General features: G+C 45.2%; 1 protein-coding gene across 2 annotated transcripts in view; it reads left to right on the top strand.

Moving 5' to 3' along the window:
* Nucleotides 1-18582, top strand: part of CTNNA2 (catenin alpha 2) — a 490650-nt gene that overhangs the window by 455353 nt on the left and 16715 nt on the right. The window contains exons 17-18 of one of the 2 annotated variants that reach the window (XM_026718938.2): nucleotides 417-551; nucleotides 15309-15452. In XM_026718938.2, the coding sequence (XP_026574723.1) occupies nucleotides 417-551; nucleotides 15309-15452 (279 nt within the window). The remainder of the gene's footprint in view (nucleotides 1-416; nucleotides 552-15308; nucleotides 15453-18582) is intronic. The other variant, XM_026718940.2, reaches the window with a different exon arrangement.

The following is an 18582-nucleotide window of genomic DNA, read 5'->3' as shown; positions in this document are numbered from 1 at the left end:
GTCCTCAGATTACCGACCTCAGAAGGCTGAGTCAGGGTTGTCAGGATCAAACTCCGGACTGTGGGCAGAGTCAGGCTGCAATACGGCATTCTAACCGCTGCGCCACCACGACTCAGGACAAGAATGAACAAGGAACCGGTGAAGCTTGAACGAGAAGTGAAAGTTCTTCGGGGAAAGAAACGAAAAAGCACCTCCGAGACTGTCTCCAACGAACTCCCCCGCGCGAGAGGGCCAAAGTGAGAGAGACGAGATCTGGGGGTCTGTGTGAAACCAGCCACCCAACAATCGAGCGAGGGTTGCGGTATCCACCCTCAAAGCGGCCGAGCTTTCTCTGCCCGTTCAGCATCTCGTAAGTAGCCGTAAATTAAACCTTACGTTGCTTCTCTCTCTCTCTCTCTCTCTCTCTTCCTTTGCAGTGTCCCGATTCGGCCTGTAAGCAAGACCTGCTCGCCTACCTTCAGCGCATCGCCCTTTACTGTCACCAGCTGAATATCTGTAGCAAGGTCAAAGCAGAAGTCCAAAACCTTGGCGGAGAACTGATTGTTTCCGGGGTAAGACATTCCTGTTTTTTCCTCTTCTAGAGTGTCTTAATTTCAAGTGAGTCGTTTCCCTCCCCTCCCTCCTTTTGGAAAATACATACATCTTCCCCTTTGAAAAGCCACATTATTCCAGTCTGAGGAAGTGACCGGAGACTTCATTGCGGTGTCATCCATCCAAAGAGCTTCTGCTCTTCACGCCCATTAAAAACATAATAAAGTGAGATATTAAATCCGTTATTAATAGGGGCTCGGTTTTATATTTAGCAAGGTTGGGCAGCCAGAGGGGCTTTTTTCCTTCTCTGAGGATGGGAAATTCGCTCCCCTTTTTCTAGACGCTTCCCCTCATCTGAAGTGAGACGCCCCGGGGCTCCTTGGTGCAGGTGAACCTCCTCAACAGGGACATTCCATTCCCCTTCCTCCACGGGGGGAGACAATGAACGGAGAGGGACCTGTGGACTTCAAGTCCCAGAATTCCTCAACCAGCCGTGTCTTTGCTGGCTGGGGGATTCTGGGAGCTGAAGCCCACATGTCTTAACGTGGCCAAGGTTGGAGACCACATGGAGGGGACACACATGGGCAGAAGTTCTTTGAGGGGCCGAGACATCGCCAAGGGCCCGATTCTAGAACGGCCCGATTTCTTTTTCAAGCAAAGTAACTAATAAAACTTATAATCCTTTCTCCAAAAGAAATGTTCTCACTTAAAAAAACACGGCCCGGCCATAGACATCATGCAGGTAGTCCTTGACTTAACAACCACAATTGAGCCCCAAATTTATGTTGCTAAGTGAGACGTTTGTTAAGTGGGACTTTTTGCCCCAATTTACAACCTTTCTAGCCACGGTTATTAAGTGAATCACTGCAGTCGTTAAATTGGTAACATGGTTGTTAAGTGAATCTGGCTTCCCCATTGACTTTGCTTGTCAGAAGGTCGTAAAAGGGGATCACGTGACCCCTGGACACAGTGACCGTCATAACTACAAGTCAGTGGCCAAGCATCTGAATCTTGATCATGTGGCCGTGGGGAGGCTGCAACCGTTGTAAGTGTGGGAAATGGTCACAAGTCATTTTTTTCACTGGTCATTGTAACTTTAAAAGAATGGTTGTAGATCAAGGACAACATATAGGTAGGGAGGGAGGGAGAGAGAGAGAGAGAGAGAGAGAGAGATTGATATATAGATATAGATAGGTAGATATAGATAGGTACGTAGGTAGGTAGGTAGAGGTAGATATAGAGATAGATAGATTGATATATAGATATAGGTAGGTAGGTAGGTAGATACATAGATACATAGATAGATATAGAGATAAATAGATAGATAGATAGATAGATAGATAGATAGATAGATAGATAGATAGATAGATAGACAGACAGACAACAGACAGACAGACAGATAGATATAGGGGAGGGAGGGAGGGAGGGAGGGAGGGAGAGAGAGAGAGAGAGTGAGAGATTGACATATAGACAGGGGTGGGATTCTACCAGTTCGCACCTATTCGCTAGAACCGGTTGTTAACATCCTAAGCAGTTCAGAGAACCAGTGGTTAGAAGAAATTACTGGCCTAATCCTGTAAGGAAGGCAGGAAGGAAACATTCTGGTGTTGCTGACAGAAACTGCCTCTCCGTTAACCCTTATTACATTCTTGGCAGGACTGGACTTCCTGTCTCTGGAACTTCTCTGGAGTTGTTTTCCCCTCCTTTGCTGATAATTTGGTTGTGTGGAGGGACCATTCAAAGTTACAATGGCACTGAAAAAAGTGACTTATGACCATTTTTCACACCTATGACTGTTGCAGCCTCCCACAGTCAAGAGAGGCCAGGTGAGGAGATGCGTGCCTCGATGTGAGTAATGTTGAACTGGCCATGCCCAGCCAATAGCATGACCACCAAGCCACGCCCACCACCTAAGCCACGCCCACAGAACCGGTTGTTAAAATTTTTGAATCCCACCCCTACATATAGATATATAGATAGAATCATGATTATTTGGCTCCTCTGGGCTTAATAGCAATGCCTGATTTTTGTCCGAGTAGGGAAGTTTGTCAAATTGCCCATCATGTAGTGACCCACCATTGGACCAAACAAGGGGCTAAATTGAACACTCGGCCATCCAGCCAGGCTGTGGAGGGCAGGGGCCCTTTTGAATTCGCCTGCTGCGTCCAGAATTCACTTTGCTGGCCTGGCATAAAAGCTTTTGCCACCTGCCTTTCCTGAGCACTTGGCCTCATCCCATTGCAGTTAAAGGTTATTCTCCTCTTCGCCTCCAGTTTTTCAAAACTACAGGCAGTCCTTGACTTACAGCAGTTCATTTAGTGTCTGTTCAAAGTTACGGTCGCCCTAGACTTATTATTGCTCTTCCCCTGTGTGACTGTGGCAGCATCCCCCTGGTCACAGGGTCAAAATCCCCTTTCGCCACCTCCTGACCAGCAAAATCAGATTCAGTTAACAACAGTGTCACTAACTGAACAACTGCAGTGTTTCACTTAACAATGGTGGCAAAAAAGGTCATAAAATGGGGCAATGTCTCATTCAGCCAAAGAAAATTTGGGTCATAAATTGTGGTCGTAAGTCGAGGACTGCCTGTCTAGGGTTCCAGGCCTCCGTCCACAGAGAGACAGAAAAACAGCCACGTCCACCTTCCCAGGGGCTGGGATGGACCCGTCCAACGCAGCTGGACAGCCGCTCAGAACAAAGGTGTGTTTCTGCCTGGGGGGCCTTGTGGGGAGAGGGTCCCCCGGGTCCTGCCACATTCTTGCCCCCTGGGCCCAGTCGCGCCCATTGAAGACGCTCCGGGGTGGAAATGAGTCTCCTTGGTCCTCCCATCTCTCCCTAGGACAGACCGGGGTCCTCCTTTGACTTGCTGACCTGGCTGGACCTGCTTCCCTTCTCATGGGTTTTGACCACGCCCACCTCCTTTTGATCCGCCCCTCAATCCCGCTAACGCATCGGCTTGGCTGCTGAGCTTAAATCTCATTTCTGTCCTTTTCCCTCTTCTGTCTTCTGTAGAAGCCATCTTGGACACATGCTCGAATAGCTTGTGTATGTTGTTGGCTTGCCATTACATGCAGTGAAACTCAGTGAAACTTCTTCATTCCCTGTGTGGTGGTCTTCACCCCCATCATCTTTCTGCTCTTTCTTCATTGAACCATCCGCTGAAGCAGTGCTACCATCAACTTGCAGATAATTGGCATTGTGTGTTGTAAACCCAAAGTCGCATTCAGAGGAGACTCCCAGCGGTGTCCTCTCTTGATCTTTCTGGTGTTGGTGTGGGCTTTTCCCTTCACAATACCTTCCTAGCAATTGTGGTGTTGTTGTATTATATATCCAAGGATGGGATACTGTATGCTTCAAGACTATCCAATGATATGGATTCCAGCTTCACTTCATCTGTAGCTTCCTGGCTTATTTTTATGCTGTCATCTTGTTCATCCATTCTCTCTTGGATAGCCCGTTGCAAATAAAAACTTTGCTTTTATTTGCATCAAATAAAAAGCAGACTTTGCATACAGTACGATGCTCATGGTTTCCTTCAAAAATGATTGACAGTTGGAAAGCTTATATATTCACTTTTGGGATTCCAGCTTCTACCCCTGGACTCGATGAGATAAGGTACACACTCACTGGTGAAAACTAATATGCGTGCATATTATCTGATGATTCTGTAATGAAAGTATCTGTAGATTATTTGATATTTGCAGTGTTCCTTAAAGTATTGAACTTAGCAATGTGGGTTTGATGCAAAGCAATATTTTCTTGCCATTTGTTCAGGATTTTGTTAAGTATTAAGTATCTTAACAATATTGCATCCAGCATTGGTTGCCATGATGTAAAAAAAGATGTTGAGACTCTAGAAAGAGTGAAGAGAAGAGCAACGATGATTATTAGGGGACTAAAGACATATCAAGAACCATTACAGAAATATGCAAGTATACCTAGTTTAATGTAAAGGATGACTCGGGGTGACAGCTGTCTTCCAGAGGGTCAGGCTCTTCTCCAGAGCACCAGAAGGCAGGACAAGAAGCAATGGGGGGAAACAGACCAAGGAGACAACCAGCTTAGAACTAAGGAGAAATCTTCTCTAGGCGAGAACAATCACTGGAATGACTTACCTGCAGAAGTTGTGGGTGCTCCAACACTGGAGATTTTAAAGAAGAGACAGGACAGCCACTTGTCTGAAATAGTATAGGGTTTCCTGCTTGAGCAGTGGGGCGGACTAGAGGACCTCCAAGGTCCCTTCCAACTTTATTATTCTGTTCTACCTTCTGTACCTGTTAGATAGAAACGTGGTCTTTCCTGCCATTTTCTTCAGCAAACAATCCTCAAGGCTAAAGTGTACTGAGGCGCCTCAATAATTCAGAACCAAGTGGGATTCGATAGGTTTGGTGATATGTATTTGTGACTGAACTTACATGTATACATTTGTTTGGCGTGTACTGTTTGGCAAGGCTGCATCTACTTTTCATCACCATGGTACAAAAAAGATGTTGAGAGGCCAGAAAGTATGCCGAAAAGAGCAATAAAGGTGATAGGGCTGAAGGCTCAATTGTACCATGAACGGTTGAGGGAACTAGGTGTGTGGAGGCTATTGAAGAGAAGGACTAGGGATAACAGGATACCTGCCTTCCAGTCCTTGAGAGACTATCACAGAGAAGAGAGGGCAGGCCTAACTCTGCAAAGCCCTTGAGGGCAGCAAGAAGCTTGTTCAAGAGAGACGCAACCTAGAACCATGGAGAAATTTCTCAACAATGAATACAATTAATCACTTAAATGGCTTGACTTCAGAAGTTATGGGTGCTCCGTCACTGGAGGTTTTCCAAAAGAGACCCAGATAATGATTTGACTGGGATGGGACAACCTGCAAGCAGGCGGGTTGGACTGCAAGACTTCCAAGGTCCTTTCCAGCCCTAGGAGTTGATGACATTCTGTGGAAGAATCTGTAGGTGAGAGAATCTCTCGTTTTAATTTCGGTTTCTCGTTTTCCTCACCGTATATGTGCTAGGTCCATATCTTCATCTCTTTGCAAATAGGGGTGGAAATGGAGTAGGCAAAACATCAGTTTAGTACATTTCAGCATCTTTGCCTGTTCCACGAAATATAAATTTCTTCATGGTTGTGCATTTTGGGGACCTATTTTCCTCTTCTGCACAACCATTTCCTTGGGCTGTAGTACCCAAACTTTAAACTCCAACCCCGTTTAAAGTGGCAAATCAACATTCTTCAGGCAGTGAATTTGTATGAATTCAAGAGGTTAAGGATTTAATTGCCTGTAAAAAAAAGAATTGACCAGTAGTTTTCTTCTACATTCTTGCCATACGCAATCCCTTAAAAACGGAAATTGCACGGACTGCCGAGAGGGTGGATTAAGACACGTCCCCTCCTGAATTAAGGGTAATGTATACAACGTGTGACCGTGAAACAGCAGAAATGTTCCTGAGAACTTCAGAGGACCAGGCGACGTCCAGAGCAAATCAGCAGTTTAGACAACTGGTTTCAAATCTGCCCAGAGCAGGGGGGGTGTCTTCAAACTTGACAGCTCCTCCTCCAGTTATGTTTGCTCAGGAATTCTGGGAGTTGAAGTCCACAAGTCTTAAACTTGCCAAGTTTGAAGACCCTTGATCTAAAAATGTTGTCTTTCTTCTAGGACCCATCTATATTTTAATAAACTGAACATGTTCATTACTGGAGATAGATTAAAAGTATTCTTTGGCAGCAATAAGATTTCCTTTCCAAAACCTGTGTTTAAAAATATGCGGCCATTATACACATAGTAGTCCTTGACTTACAACAGTTCACTTGGTGGCCATTTGAAGTTGCAATGGCACCAAAAAAATGACTTATGGCTGTTTTTCACAACTGTTGAAGCCTCCCCAGGGTCACGTGATCAAAAGCCAGACGCTTATCAGCTGGCTCATACTTAGGACAGTCGCAGTGTTTCCCGGGGTCATGTGATCCCCTTTTGGGACCTTCTGATGAGCGAAGTCAATGGGGAAGCCAGATTCGCTTAACGACCGTGTTACTACTATAACAACTGCAGGAAGCACAGTCGTAAAATGGTGCAAAATTCACTCAACAGCGTGGCCACAGAAATGTTGGGCTCAATTATGGTTGTAAGCCAAGGACTACACACAGATCCTCTCTTTAAGGGAGGTGGGTGGTTTAGAAATGTGAAGGATGGATGGATGGATGGATGGATGGATGGATGGACAGACAGACAGACATGAAAAAAGAAAGGAAGAAAGAGAGAAATAGATAGACTAACAGACATGAAAGAGATAGATAGACAGACAAGAATAAAAAAGAAAGAAAGAGAGAGAGAGAGAGGGAGGGAGAAATAGAGAAAGACAAACAAACATGAAAGAAAGAAATAGACAGACAGGCATGAAAGAAAGAAAGAAAAATAGAAAGAAAGAAGATGAGATGAGATAGAAAGATATAGATATTTGATGGTTGATTTTCTTGGACCATTTACAACAAAGTAGTGGTGTCTTTACCTAAATGGAATATTATTTACCAAAACTCTTGAACCGCAATTGCTACAAGCGGCTTTTCTTTAGAACAAGGCAATAGACTCACACTTTGCAGCCTGTGCAGATTGCGGCCTCTCAACAAAGAAGCAAAAATGGGAACGGGTGGGTGTTATTGTGACCTGCTCCTCCCACAGAATTGTTTCCAGTGTGTTCTGATCGCAAAGCCTCTGCATCGCCTAGGATAGCTTCGCTTGAACCCTTTGGGGACCCTTTGCTGTCCACTAGAGACTTCTGAGCCTCTCCCCAATGGTCAGAGAGTTTGATGCCCTTTTGGACTCAGGGAGACTCGCCTGCCCCCAGACTATGAATTCAGGTCTGGGCTGCCTGGACTGTTTATCCAGGAGAGGCCAGCACAGTCGTGTGAGAAACAAGTCAACAGCGGGATGGGGATTGTTCAGCAAGCGTTGTTGGCTTGTCAAGATGCCCGTGATATATAGAAGGTGATGCAGTGATATATGGAGGACAGGACTATCGCTAAAATAAGTTCTGACCACCAATCAACTTCATATTGGAACGGAATTATTTTGCCCCGAGCAGAAAAATGTCTTGAGATGACTTCTAGAGAACAATTTGTTCTCTGTAGATTTTTTTTTAAATGAACAAGTCTCAAAGGGCTGCTTGAACCAGATAGATATCATGACATCAAGAGCAAAAGCAGTTGCGCTGATAGACTTCTCCACGGTGCTTCCCGGCCCTCTCTAAGAGGTTTGCACGGTCAGCCTCTTTCCCCCCGACAATCGGGGTCCTCATTTGACCCACCTCGGAAGGATGGGAGGCTGAGTCAACCTGGAGCCAGTCAGGATCGAACTGCTGGCAGTGGGCAGAGTCAGCCTGCAATACGGCACTCTAACCACTGCGCCGCCACGGCTCATGTGGGAAATGGCTAGTGGTCATTTCGTTTGCTGTGCAGAAGTTGTGGCAGGTCTGATGCACATGGAAATATTCTGATATAGTCCTGGGAATGAGAGGGAGAAGCAGAGCATTTGTGTCACCAGATCATAGAAGATTGTATTATAGTAGTCAGATTAGTCAATAGACCAGACACTAGTAGTCAGATTCTGCTACGTCCATGTGTCATAGTAATGTGAGCTTTTAAAAAAGATTTTTATCTCACCTTTTCATTTGTATAAGTAACTCAGGCGCTGAATATACTTAAGGTTAATATCCTCCATTCTTCTATATTCTCCATAACTACCTTATGAGAGGTGCGTTTGGCTGAGAGAGGAGGAGCGACTGGCCCAAAGCCAGCCTGGCGCCTTTCATGCCTAAGGCAGGACTAGAACTCACCCTCTCCTGGTTTCTAACCTGTTGCCTTAACCGTTAGATCAAACTGGCGATTGTTCAGCAATGGTGTCTTTGACAGAGTTCATAACCAGGAGTCAACATAGAATAAGTACAGACTGATTGCTGATGGTCTGGAATATCTATTTTATAATTCCTTTTGCGAATATTTTGGTTGATATTGTATGGTTTCCTGGGGTTTATCTTTTGATTGTGAAAAATGGGTATTTTTCATAACTTCTGTGAACAAATGCTAGATTCCTGGGGAGGGAAAAAGACATATTTTATTGAAATGATTTTTTTTTCTGTGTTCTGAATATCTTCATTGGCACCTTTAGAGCAAGATGCGTTTCAGACTTCTTTAACACTTCCAAACATTGCCTTCTTTATAAATGCATAGCTACATTCACTAGGCTGACCTTTCTTTCACACAAATATATTTATTCCTTCTTCCTTTCTTCAGGGACACAGTTAATAGGATTACGATTCTCTTTAAGGGCCATTGTCAAAGCAAGCACTGATATGCCCTCCAGCCTTTATCCAATAATTTTACTCCAGCAGAAATTACTTCATATGCAGTCATAACAGAACCAGTAATGACTAGAGATTGTAGATATGAAAAAATACATGAATGGTTTTATTTACATCCACCTTGCTTAAAATTACAGGTCTTCATCGTTTGTATAAATTTCATCTTGTTGAAAAATCTAGGAGGGATCTCTTTCTTTGTTATTTCCACTTCCTTTCTGATAAAACTTCTTCTTTCTTACTTATTTGCTCAGATTATTTATTGATAGAATTCTATGCACAGTTCCCTTTCTGGCGATACGGCCATCCTGATATATTTTGTTTTACATTGGGCTATCATATACCTCTCTTCTCTCTCTAATTTTCTCTCCGACTTTTCAGTTATTGGCTCTCATTCCCCAAATCTTACCCCCCCCTTTTTTTTGCTTTTTCCTCATCTTGAGAAACATCTGTGCTTATCGATGTCCTATTCCAAAAAAATGTCAAACGCAACTTTATCATTACGAAGTAGCATCGAAACAAACCACTTCAGATCCTTTCTTTTCATCTTTCCTTTTATTGTCTCAGATTCTTCTTCAAAAATTTCCAAATGGAGGTTTTTTAAAACATTCTTTCACATCAAAAAGGACCCTCCACATTAAAATCGCGGAAAGGTGCTGCTTGTGAAGATTTTTGTTAGCCAAATCGGCGATTCAAATTTCTTTCCCTAAGTTCAGGAAGTTAAATTTGCACGAAGTTCAGAAATTTCATTATCCATCATTTGCTATTCAAACCAAGCATTAAACTTGGTCTTGCCAGTTATTCTTCCGCCTGTAATATTTACTCGAGGCTTTTGATGTATTAATGCTCTTTCTTTCGTGGTTAAAGAAACGTCCTTCTTTTAAGGCTCCCTAGGAGGAAAGAAAGAAAAGAAATAGGAATGCCATTGCTTCAGATCCTTTCTTTCAGGTTTGGGACACCTTTCTGACTCCAACTGACTCCAGCAGCCTAAGGGAGGAATGGCTCATTCAGGCCGTCCTCCACTTACAGCCATCCATTTAGTGACCGTCTGAAGTTACGACAGCACTGAGAAAAGTGAGCTGCAACTAGTCCTCTCGCCTTTATGATCGTTGCAGGATCCCCGAGATCCCCGTTGGTGACCTTCCCAGCCAGCCCCTACCAGGCAAAGCCAACGGAGGAAACCGCCTTCGTTAAGGGGTCTCTCTAACCTTTGAGGCTTGGAGTGGAAGCCCACCAGACTTAAAGTGGCCAAGGTTGGAGACCCCTGCTTTAAGGGCCCCCTGATTAACAACCACAACAATTCGCTTAACGATTGGGGCAAAAGAGGCTGCGAGGCTGGATGCGACTCACTTAACAACCGGCTTGCTCGGCCATGGAAATTCCAGTCACGATTGTGGGTGTAAATTGAGGAGTCCCTGTATGTTGCAACTTTATTGTTTAACTGTTTTAATGACAAAAGCAGCTCTTGGTTCTTATTACAAATATCAACGACAGACAAACCAAAATCCAATTGCAAAAAAACCCAAAAAACGACAGAAAGCTCACATTCTTCTAAAAAGGCCAGTCCCCCCTGTTGCCTCTGAGAATTCCTCCTTTTTGGCATATAAATGACTATATCCTATGACCACAATTGAGCCCAACGCTTCTGTTGCTAATTGAGACAGCTGCTGAGTGAGTTTTGCCCCGTTTTACGACCTTACTCACCACAGTGGCCAAGGGAATCCCTGCAGTTGTTAAGTTAGCAACCTGGTTGTTAAGTGAATCCGGCCTCCCCACTGACTTTGCTTGTCAGAAGGTCGCAAAAGGGGGATCACATAATCCCAGGATGCTGCAGCCGTCATAAATATGAACCAGTTGCCAAGCATCCAAATTTTGGTCATGTGACCATCACAAAACGCTGTAAGTGTGAAAAACAGTCACAACTCCCTTTTTGGGAGCCATTATAACTTTGAACCGTCACTAACTGGAACTGCTGTAGGTCGAGGGCTAACTCTATCTATGCAGTCTTCTTCCCCGCCCCCTTTAACTAAGGCTTAGGTGTTGTGACATTTAAAATGATTAATAATAATCAGTTTTGCCAATCAGAATCCATGGTATTTCTCATTAAGTATTTTTTCTTGTTGTAAACTGGATTCCTTCGATTGCAAGATCTATATAGTTAATCTGTCCCAAAAACTTGAGTTAGATTTATAACAGTCCACTTGAATGTATGCATGTTATTCTACTTAGGTAAGATAGAATCAAGACCACTAGTTAAGCTCCAGTTAAACAGATTTATTGCTCATGCCTAGACACAAGAATCTAGTCAGCTAAAGATTGACACTAAATTGGCACTAAATAATGGAATTCAAGAGGGGTTGGACTTCAATCCTTTGTGGGAACGTAATGACTCCAGACTGATTACTCACTTGACTCCACCCGCCATAGGCTCTGCCTGTCCTTCTACGGTACTCTGTTAAATTCTGTACTGTACAACTACTAAATCTGGTTGCTTTAATAGGTTTTGTACAATTCTTTTTCGGAAAATACAAGCAGGAATTCATATTAATAAGGAAATAAATTCTACAATCAATTAAACAATAACTGCTTTGCTAAAAGAACAACACAGCCCCAGTTCTTTAGAAATCCCTGAGATTCCAACTGAACTAACTAAAACCTTTTGCATTAACTCATTGATTAATTGACTATATCTGAGCTGGTTCATGAAATAAGCCATAAAAATCAAATGGCATGATAAAATGGATAAAACAGTTTTAGTATTAGATGAGATAAGTCAATGCAACTTTTAAAATATTATTCTGTTCATTCAGTTGAAATGTCTGATTGAATAACCACTTCATTATGCCACATCTTATGTTTAGTATGCTCTTAAAAGAATAAAAATGATCTATTGGGGGGAAAAATAGATCATGGACCAAAATTATTACCTTTCCAAGAAGGCAAAATGGAATGTAATAAATGATTTGCCCACTGGTGTTTCTTAGAAAGGCGACTTCTCAATGAATGCGTGCAAAATATTCCATTATTCTTATTAGCCATTCAGAGTTATTGAAAGTTGAGTGACATATGCGTTTCCTAAATTATTAGTCATTGTCGCTCCTACAGTTGTTCAGCGCAGCTTAATACTTAAAAGTAAAAAGTTCCTGAACGTAGACTTAATATCAACAGCAAAGAACATTTTTATTACAGAGGAACATTTTTATAAACCATGGGTGAGCAGATCTAAATACTGAAACAAATAATCAGAAATCATAGGGAACATTATCCAGCGCTCTGTCCCTAGAGATCCACCTGCATCTTTTTGTAACAGAAACCTCTTTGACTCAAGAATTCCCTGGAAGAAGGGAAAACAACCTTGAGTGGTATATAGTAGATGAATTCAATGAATTCATAATGAATTGCCCACCAAGCAAAAATCAGAACTTCGGGATTATGACACTAATAACTCTAATTTCCCCCCTTCCTTTCCACTTCTCCGTTAATGTTATTTTTTCCCCCTTTCTTCTGGTGCTATCCAGAAAACCCAAATATAGCTAGCTGCAACTAAGCAGTCTCAACATTTCTGTTAAAGGAAATGTTGAGACTGAATGTTTGCTAACTTCGTTTATCAGGTCTGTTGTGTATATATTTATTATTTCTTGTGGAAAGATGTTTTCCTCCTGGTAAGATGACACTGGGCTGATCTGGCAGACTGGGAAAGAGTGATTCCCCACCCCCCCCCCACCCCCCGTGTCTCCATTTGTTGACACCTCCTGTTTCAAGTGTGCTTTGTCAATGAGCGGATCCCGTCCACTTCCTCCCTCAGCACAGCCCAGCAATGGCCAGGCATCCCTTCTGGAAAGGCGAGCACCAGGCCACCCATCCCGACTCTCCCTCCTTCCCGCTGCTGCCACCAGTTAGCAATGACTGATTCCCAAGCGTTTCTCCAGCTTTCTCGTCGACAGATTCTATTCAGTTCCCACGTGCAGGCATGCACACCTACACACGCACCGATAAACGGAAAGATTTGTAGCTCAGGGCTGGACTTTGGGGTCCTTGGTGCTCTTTAATAGGGTGGAGAATCGTTAACCATTGGAACCTCATTGCCTCCTGAAGTTTGTGGGGGCTCCATCATCCCTGGAGATTTTAAAGAAGCAATTGGGCAGCCATTGGTCGGAAACGGCATAGGCCAGAGGGGCTGGACTAGAAGACCTCCAGGTTCCCTTTCAACTCTGTTGTTCTATTATTCTGGTTCTTTTGCACGCATTTCATTACCAAACTAGGTAGCATCGTTGCTATCTTGTCTCCGTGATTTTATCTGTTAATGTTTTTACCTGCTGTGTTTTCTTCACAATGGATGCTTTTAATCTTTTCCAGTGTTTTGGTGTTGTAAGCCTCTCACAGTTGCTGGATATGAGATGGGCAGCAAATAAATTTCATAAAGAAATAAAGCAAAGAAACATCATAGTGCTGATGATGTTGCCTAGTTTGGTAATGAAATGCCTGCAAGAAAATCACCATGATCAGAGAACACTAAAGACACCCCTGTCATTCTCCTCCTCTTCCTCCTCCTCCTCCTCCTCTTTAAAAAGTACACTCACTTCTGACACTGATGATGTTACCTAGTTTGGTAATGAAACGTCTGCAAGAAAACCACCAAGCTCAGAGAGCACCAAAGATCTCCCCCCCCCCCACACACACACACCAGCATTAAATGGAGTTAATGACTCATGCCGAGTATAAAAGATTCGAAGCCATCCTGTTAGTATAAGATCTACAGGACTGGAATTAAAAGGGAGAAGGGGGGGAGATCGTAGCCCAGTGGTGGCTAACCTTTTGGGGCTCCCATGCTGAAAATTGCACGTGCACTTGCGCACGCTCACATGCCAGCACCCACAAGGCACTGCGCCTCCCTTGGCCTGCACACAACACCCCCGTGCACCCTTACCTGCCCTGCGCATGCGTGCACCTCCCAGCTGGTTCTCGGCCTGTTTCAGGCCTTTTTATCGCCCTCCCAGGGGCTCGAGGGAAGCCTCCGCAGGCTTTGGAGACCGAAAAACAGGCCTTCCGGAAATACCAGAAGTGCCCATTTTTAGCCTCTGGAGCCCGGGGGGGGCTGTTTTTGCCTTCCCAGAGGCTCAGGGGAAGCCTCTGCAGGCTTTGGAGGCTGAAAAACAGCCCCGTTTCATCGCTTCCGGTATTTCCGGAAAGGCCTCAAACGGGCCGAAAATGAGCTGGGAGGCGCGCACGTGCGCAACGCAGGTAAGTTTGGCTGGGGCTTGCGAGCCATCGGTTCGCCGTCACGGTCATAGCCCATGGATTCGGCCTTAGCCTAGTCCACGATGGATCTTTCTTTGCCCTGATTAAAGAGACCCTGAGATCGATCAAATCATGCGGACCAGAGAGGAAGACAAGCGTTTCTCCTTACAAATGAATTCTCATGCCAAAGTTGCCTCGGGTCCTTTTCATGCTACGGATCCGTGATATTTTCCAGATTCACCCAGCCGTGACTGAGCTAAAATAACAGCCACGTAGTCGAGCTTCCAGGCCCGTCGTTGGTGGGTGAAGATGCCCCACGTTGCTTCGCAGGGAATTTTATTCCTTTCTTGCTTTGTGGGTGCGAAGCATTGGCGGGTGAGGCCGGCACGTCTCCCTCCTCCGCTCCTGTGTCCTGGCTGACCCTCCCGCCTGGCAAGGACCCCGGGGAAGGCCCCGATTCTGCACAAGACGCAGGATTGGAGAAGGAAAGGCCGCTCCAAGCGCTCGCGCCCCATTCCCACAAGAGCCTTTAGCCCAGCGCCATCGTACAGGGAGTCCCCGACTTGCGACTACTGAAGAGCCCAGCGTTTCTGTTGCTAAGCGAGGTGGCTCAGGGAGCTTTGCCCCGTTTTATAACCTTTCCTGCCCCATTCGTTGTCAAGCCGATGACTACCGTCCTTAAGTGAATCTCCCTTCCCCACTAACTTTGCTGGTTGGAAGTTCAGGAAAGGGCGTGTCCACCTGACCCCTGCAACCGTCACAAATATGAGTCAGTTGCCAAGCAGCTGAATTTTGATCACGGGACCAAGGGGTAACGCTGTGGCCATTGCAAGTGCGAAAAAGAGCTATAATCCACTTTTTCCCACGCCGTTTGTAACTTCAGAGGGTCACTAAACGAGCTGTTGGAAGCCGAGGACTACCTGTACTCCCCAGCCCATCGTTCCCGTCACTCCCCGTTCTCCGAAGGGATCTTGGCTTTGATAGGCCTGTGCTCAGGGAGCGAGAGCATTGCTAAAACAGGGCCACTCAGCATGGAAGCCCCTGGAAGATTGTGGAGCCTGGCTCTTTCAGCACACAGCCCCCTGTTCCCCCTCCCCCAGTTCCCCTCCCCCTCCCCCTCCCCTCCCACAATAGGGCGCCATGTTTCTCTTGCTCTCTCTCTCTCACGCTTTCTTTTCTGTATCTCTCGGAAATCAGCCTGGAGTTCAAAGCACTTTCACTACCTTTTATGAGGTAGAGTGTGATGTCATAGATGGGGGCAGGGCTAGTCAACTTTCTACCCACCTCCCCACCTGTGCTGAAGGAGCTACGGTTGCAAACGGAAGTGGGGACTCCTCCATGGTGAGTAAACCTTGTTTCTAAACTCTGCCTTTCCGTGCAAGGATAAAGCGGGTGCGGCTGCAGGGGATCTCGCTGGAGCTAGGATGGCGGTGTGGGTTCAGATCACCGCTGGGAATCGCAGTGGGCCCCGTTGTGGGTTCCAAAGCATTGCTTTGGACTTGAAATGAGTATTAATTAATGTTGGTTAATCATCCAACATACAAAGGAAGAATCTAAATTTATGGCATTTATGGCTCTTCCCGAGCAGGCTGAAAGTTTGTTGAAGAAACTTAAGGGAGACCAATATTGAAAGATTTGGGGTGGGTTTTTTTTTTTAAAGGTGGGGGCAATTCGTTTTAACGGAAAGATGCAGGACATTATTTTTAAATTGTGGGCGTATTTTACTCATGTGCTTATTTTCCCATCCATATATTGTAGTGGCTGCTGGCTTTAGTTCCTCAGATAGGGTAACGGCTTCGGTTAGTTCTGTCCCCCAATTTGTCCTATAAATCAGATTTTGTAGGAGACCTGGAGCAGGCAGAGCTGGAGGCAGAGTTAAGTGCATCATCAGCTTGGAGTCATTAAGTTGCCACAAGCAACGCAAATCCACACACACACACCTCTTAAATTCCATTGACTCTTACCTGGCACAGATTCAGATTTGAACTTCAGTTGGCTTGATGAATGTCGGGTACAAAGGATCGGGACCTTACATTAAGTTTCAGGTCAGAAGATTTGTTGATCAAGCCCATTCCAAAGAATCTAGTCAAATAAAGTTCCAACCAGGTACGTGATGACCCAGGGTGGGATACAAAACAAACACAGTCACAGACAACAGGTGAAGCCCCTTTTCTTCCGTCACTTTTCTTCCAAGCTCCGAATATCCTTGACGGAAGACAAAAAAACTCCCACACAAACATTTACAAGAAGAAGAAGGGAAAAAGCAACACAAACCAGGCAAGATAAGGGCTGGAAGACGTCCACAGGTAACACACGCTGGGAAGGATGCCAAACTCAGAGAGGAACGACAGACTAGAGATATTTCCATGCTTTGTTTCCAGCACTGGCCCAGACGCATGTCTGTCCTCACAGTTGCAGCCCCTGAAGAGGATCAAGGCCCCTTCCTCCCCCGTAGACCAGGCCATTCACGTCTCTCCCTTATCCTCTCCTCCCTGCGTGCCCTAGGATGGAGAGGGGATGGGCCTGGGTCTTCCTCTGACTGCCCAGCCGGCCTCTGCCCTTCCCCAGCCTCCTCCACCACCTCTGGAGCCACCCTTCCTCCTCTCCCCCGGAGTCAGCCTCCACCAGGGACATGACAGGTAAGGGTCAACAGAATCCAAGGAGGAGGCTGGACTTGGGACTGCTTGGGGCAACATAATGATTCTGAGCGGATGACTCACTTAACTCCACCCACAGCTCTGTCTGCATTTCTACGGATGCACGATGATCAGCAACCTCTTCCCCTGGTCATGTGAATGTCACGTAGCTTGACTCGAGGCAAGTACAACACCTTGTGTCGATTCGCATTCTGTAGGCCATCATCAAAAACAAGGACATACCTACCTATTGAAATGGGAACTGCAAATACGGTACAATTAGTAAGCATCGTTAATTCTCATTATGGTGATGCTGATCGCCAGCAACCTTTTCTTCCACAAGCTGAACTTCAGGTGATGGCTATAGAAATGTTCCTGTGGTGCTACCTGACAACCGTGCATTGAGGGAGCGAGAGCTTTTTCCTCCGCGCCAGTTGAGCATTGATCCAGGCAACTCTGGCCAGGCGTGTTCCTGGGTGAAGAAGGTTTTCTCAGGCCACAAGTAAACCAGTTCGGAAGTTGAAGTTTGAAAAATGCGGGACATTTTTTTTTTGTTCTTCTTGAATTCAGCGGGAATCCTGTGTGCTTTTAGGAAAGATGCTTCTTTGGAGGAGGAGGAGTTGTCTACTGCCCTTCTCTGACCAAGGATTCTGCCACACACACGCAACCTCCACGTGAACCCCAATCCATCGTCAGGCCAGAGGTCTTGTGCCTCCAGCCAACGGGTGGGACCAGGGCGTACAGGCTGGCACAAAGTAGGCCTTTCTAGGGGTAGCGATAAGCGAAGGAACTTAAGTTGATGCTTTGGGGGATATTGCATACTTGCCGGTCTTACTTCCTTTTTCTTTCTTTTCTTGGTCTATTTTTGGGGAGGTGGGGGGCTTTGAGCCAGTCTTTGACTCCGCAACTTCTTCGTTCAGTCCTTGCCGTTTCCTTGGCAAGGGTTTTCCCCCAACCCAGCCCGGCAGTGACAGGCCTTTGCCTCCTTCCTTTCTCCGCCTGACGGCCACATGGCTGGCTTTTATGCCTGAGGCAGAACTAGAACTCACCATCTCCTAGCGATTGGCCCAAAGTCACCCAGCTGGCTTTCCCGTCTAAGGTGAGACCAGAACCTACTGTCTCCTGGTGATTGTCTCAAAATCCCCCAGCCAGTGTTCACACCTAAGGCTAGGCTAGAATTCACAGTCTCCCGGTGACTGACCAACGTCACCCAGCTTTGTGCCTGAGGCAGAACTAGAACTCACAGTCTTCTGGTTTCTAGCCCGATCCCCTAACCACTGCAACAAACTGGCTATCTTAGTTACATTTAACCACCTTCTTTATTTTTCTAGAAAACCAGAGTGATGAAGTCCCCCAATGCTTTTGCCCCACATAGCAAACATAACTTATTGTCAGTATAATTATTTGTTATTGTTTCAGATGTTTATTCCCCCTTGAAGGACAGGGGCTAATTAATCGTTTCACCTTTAAATCCCACTATTCCTCTGCAGACTTTTTTGGTATGCCTAGAGAAGTTCAAAGAGAAGAGGAAAGGAATAATTCACTCTAGCCAAGAGGCACCTTAAGGAATTGCTTTCTGAGGGAAAACCGAGTCCCCAATACCCATCTCCAGTTAGTTGATCACCAGAGAAACAATGCAAATATCTTAGAATTGTCGCTGGAATAAATATCCTGTTCCAAATGTACAGTTTGTTTGTTGGCATCTATCTGCCTTTCTTTCTGTACTTAGAGAAAGTCCCAGACAATTAGAATTTTACTGCTTTTTTTCTTGAGTGATTAGCAACTTCATTGTAAATGAATCGCCTGCTTGCATTCAAAGGAGAATTAATACGCTG

Source organism: Pseudonaja textilis, chromosome 6 (assembly GCF_049901715.1).
Source record: "Pseudonaja textilis isolate UNSWEBS1 chromosome 6, rPseTex1.2, whole genome shotgun sequence".
NCBI classification, from domain to species: Eukaryota; Metazoa; Chordata; class Lepidosauria; order Squamata; family Elapidae; genus Pseudonaja; species Pseudonaja textilis.
The sequence above is the reverse complement of the archived record's forward strand: the minus strand, read 5'-3'. Positions and strand labels throughout refer to the sequence as shown.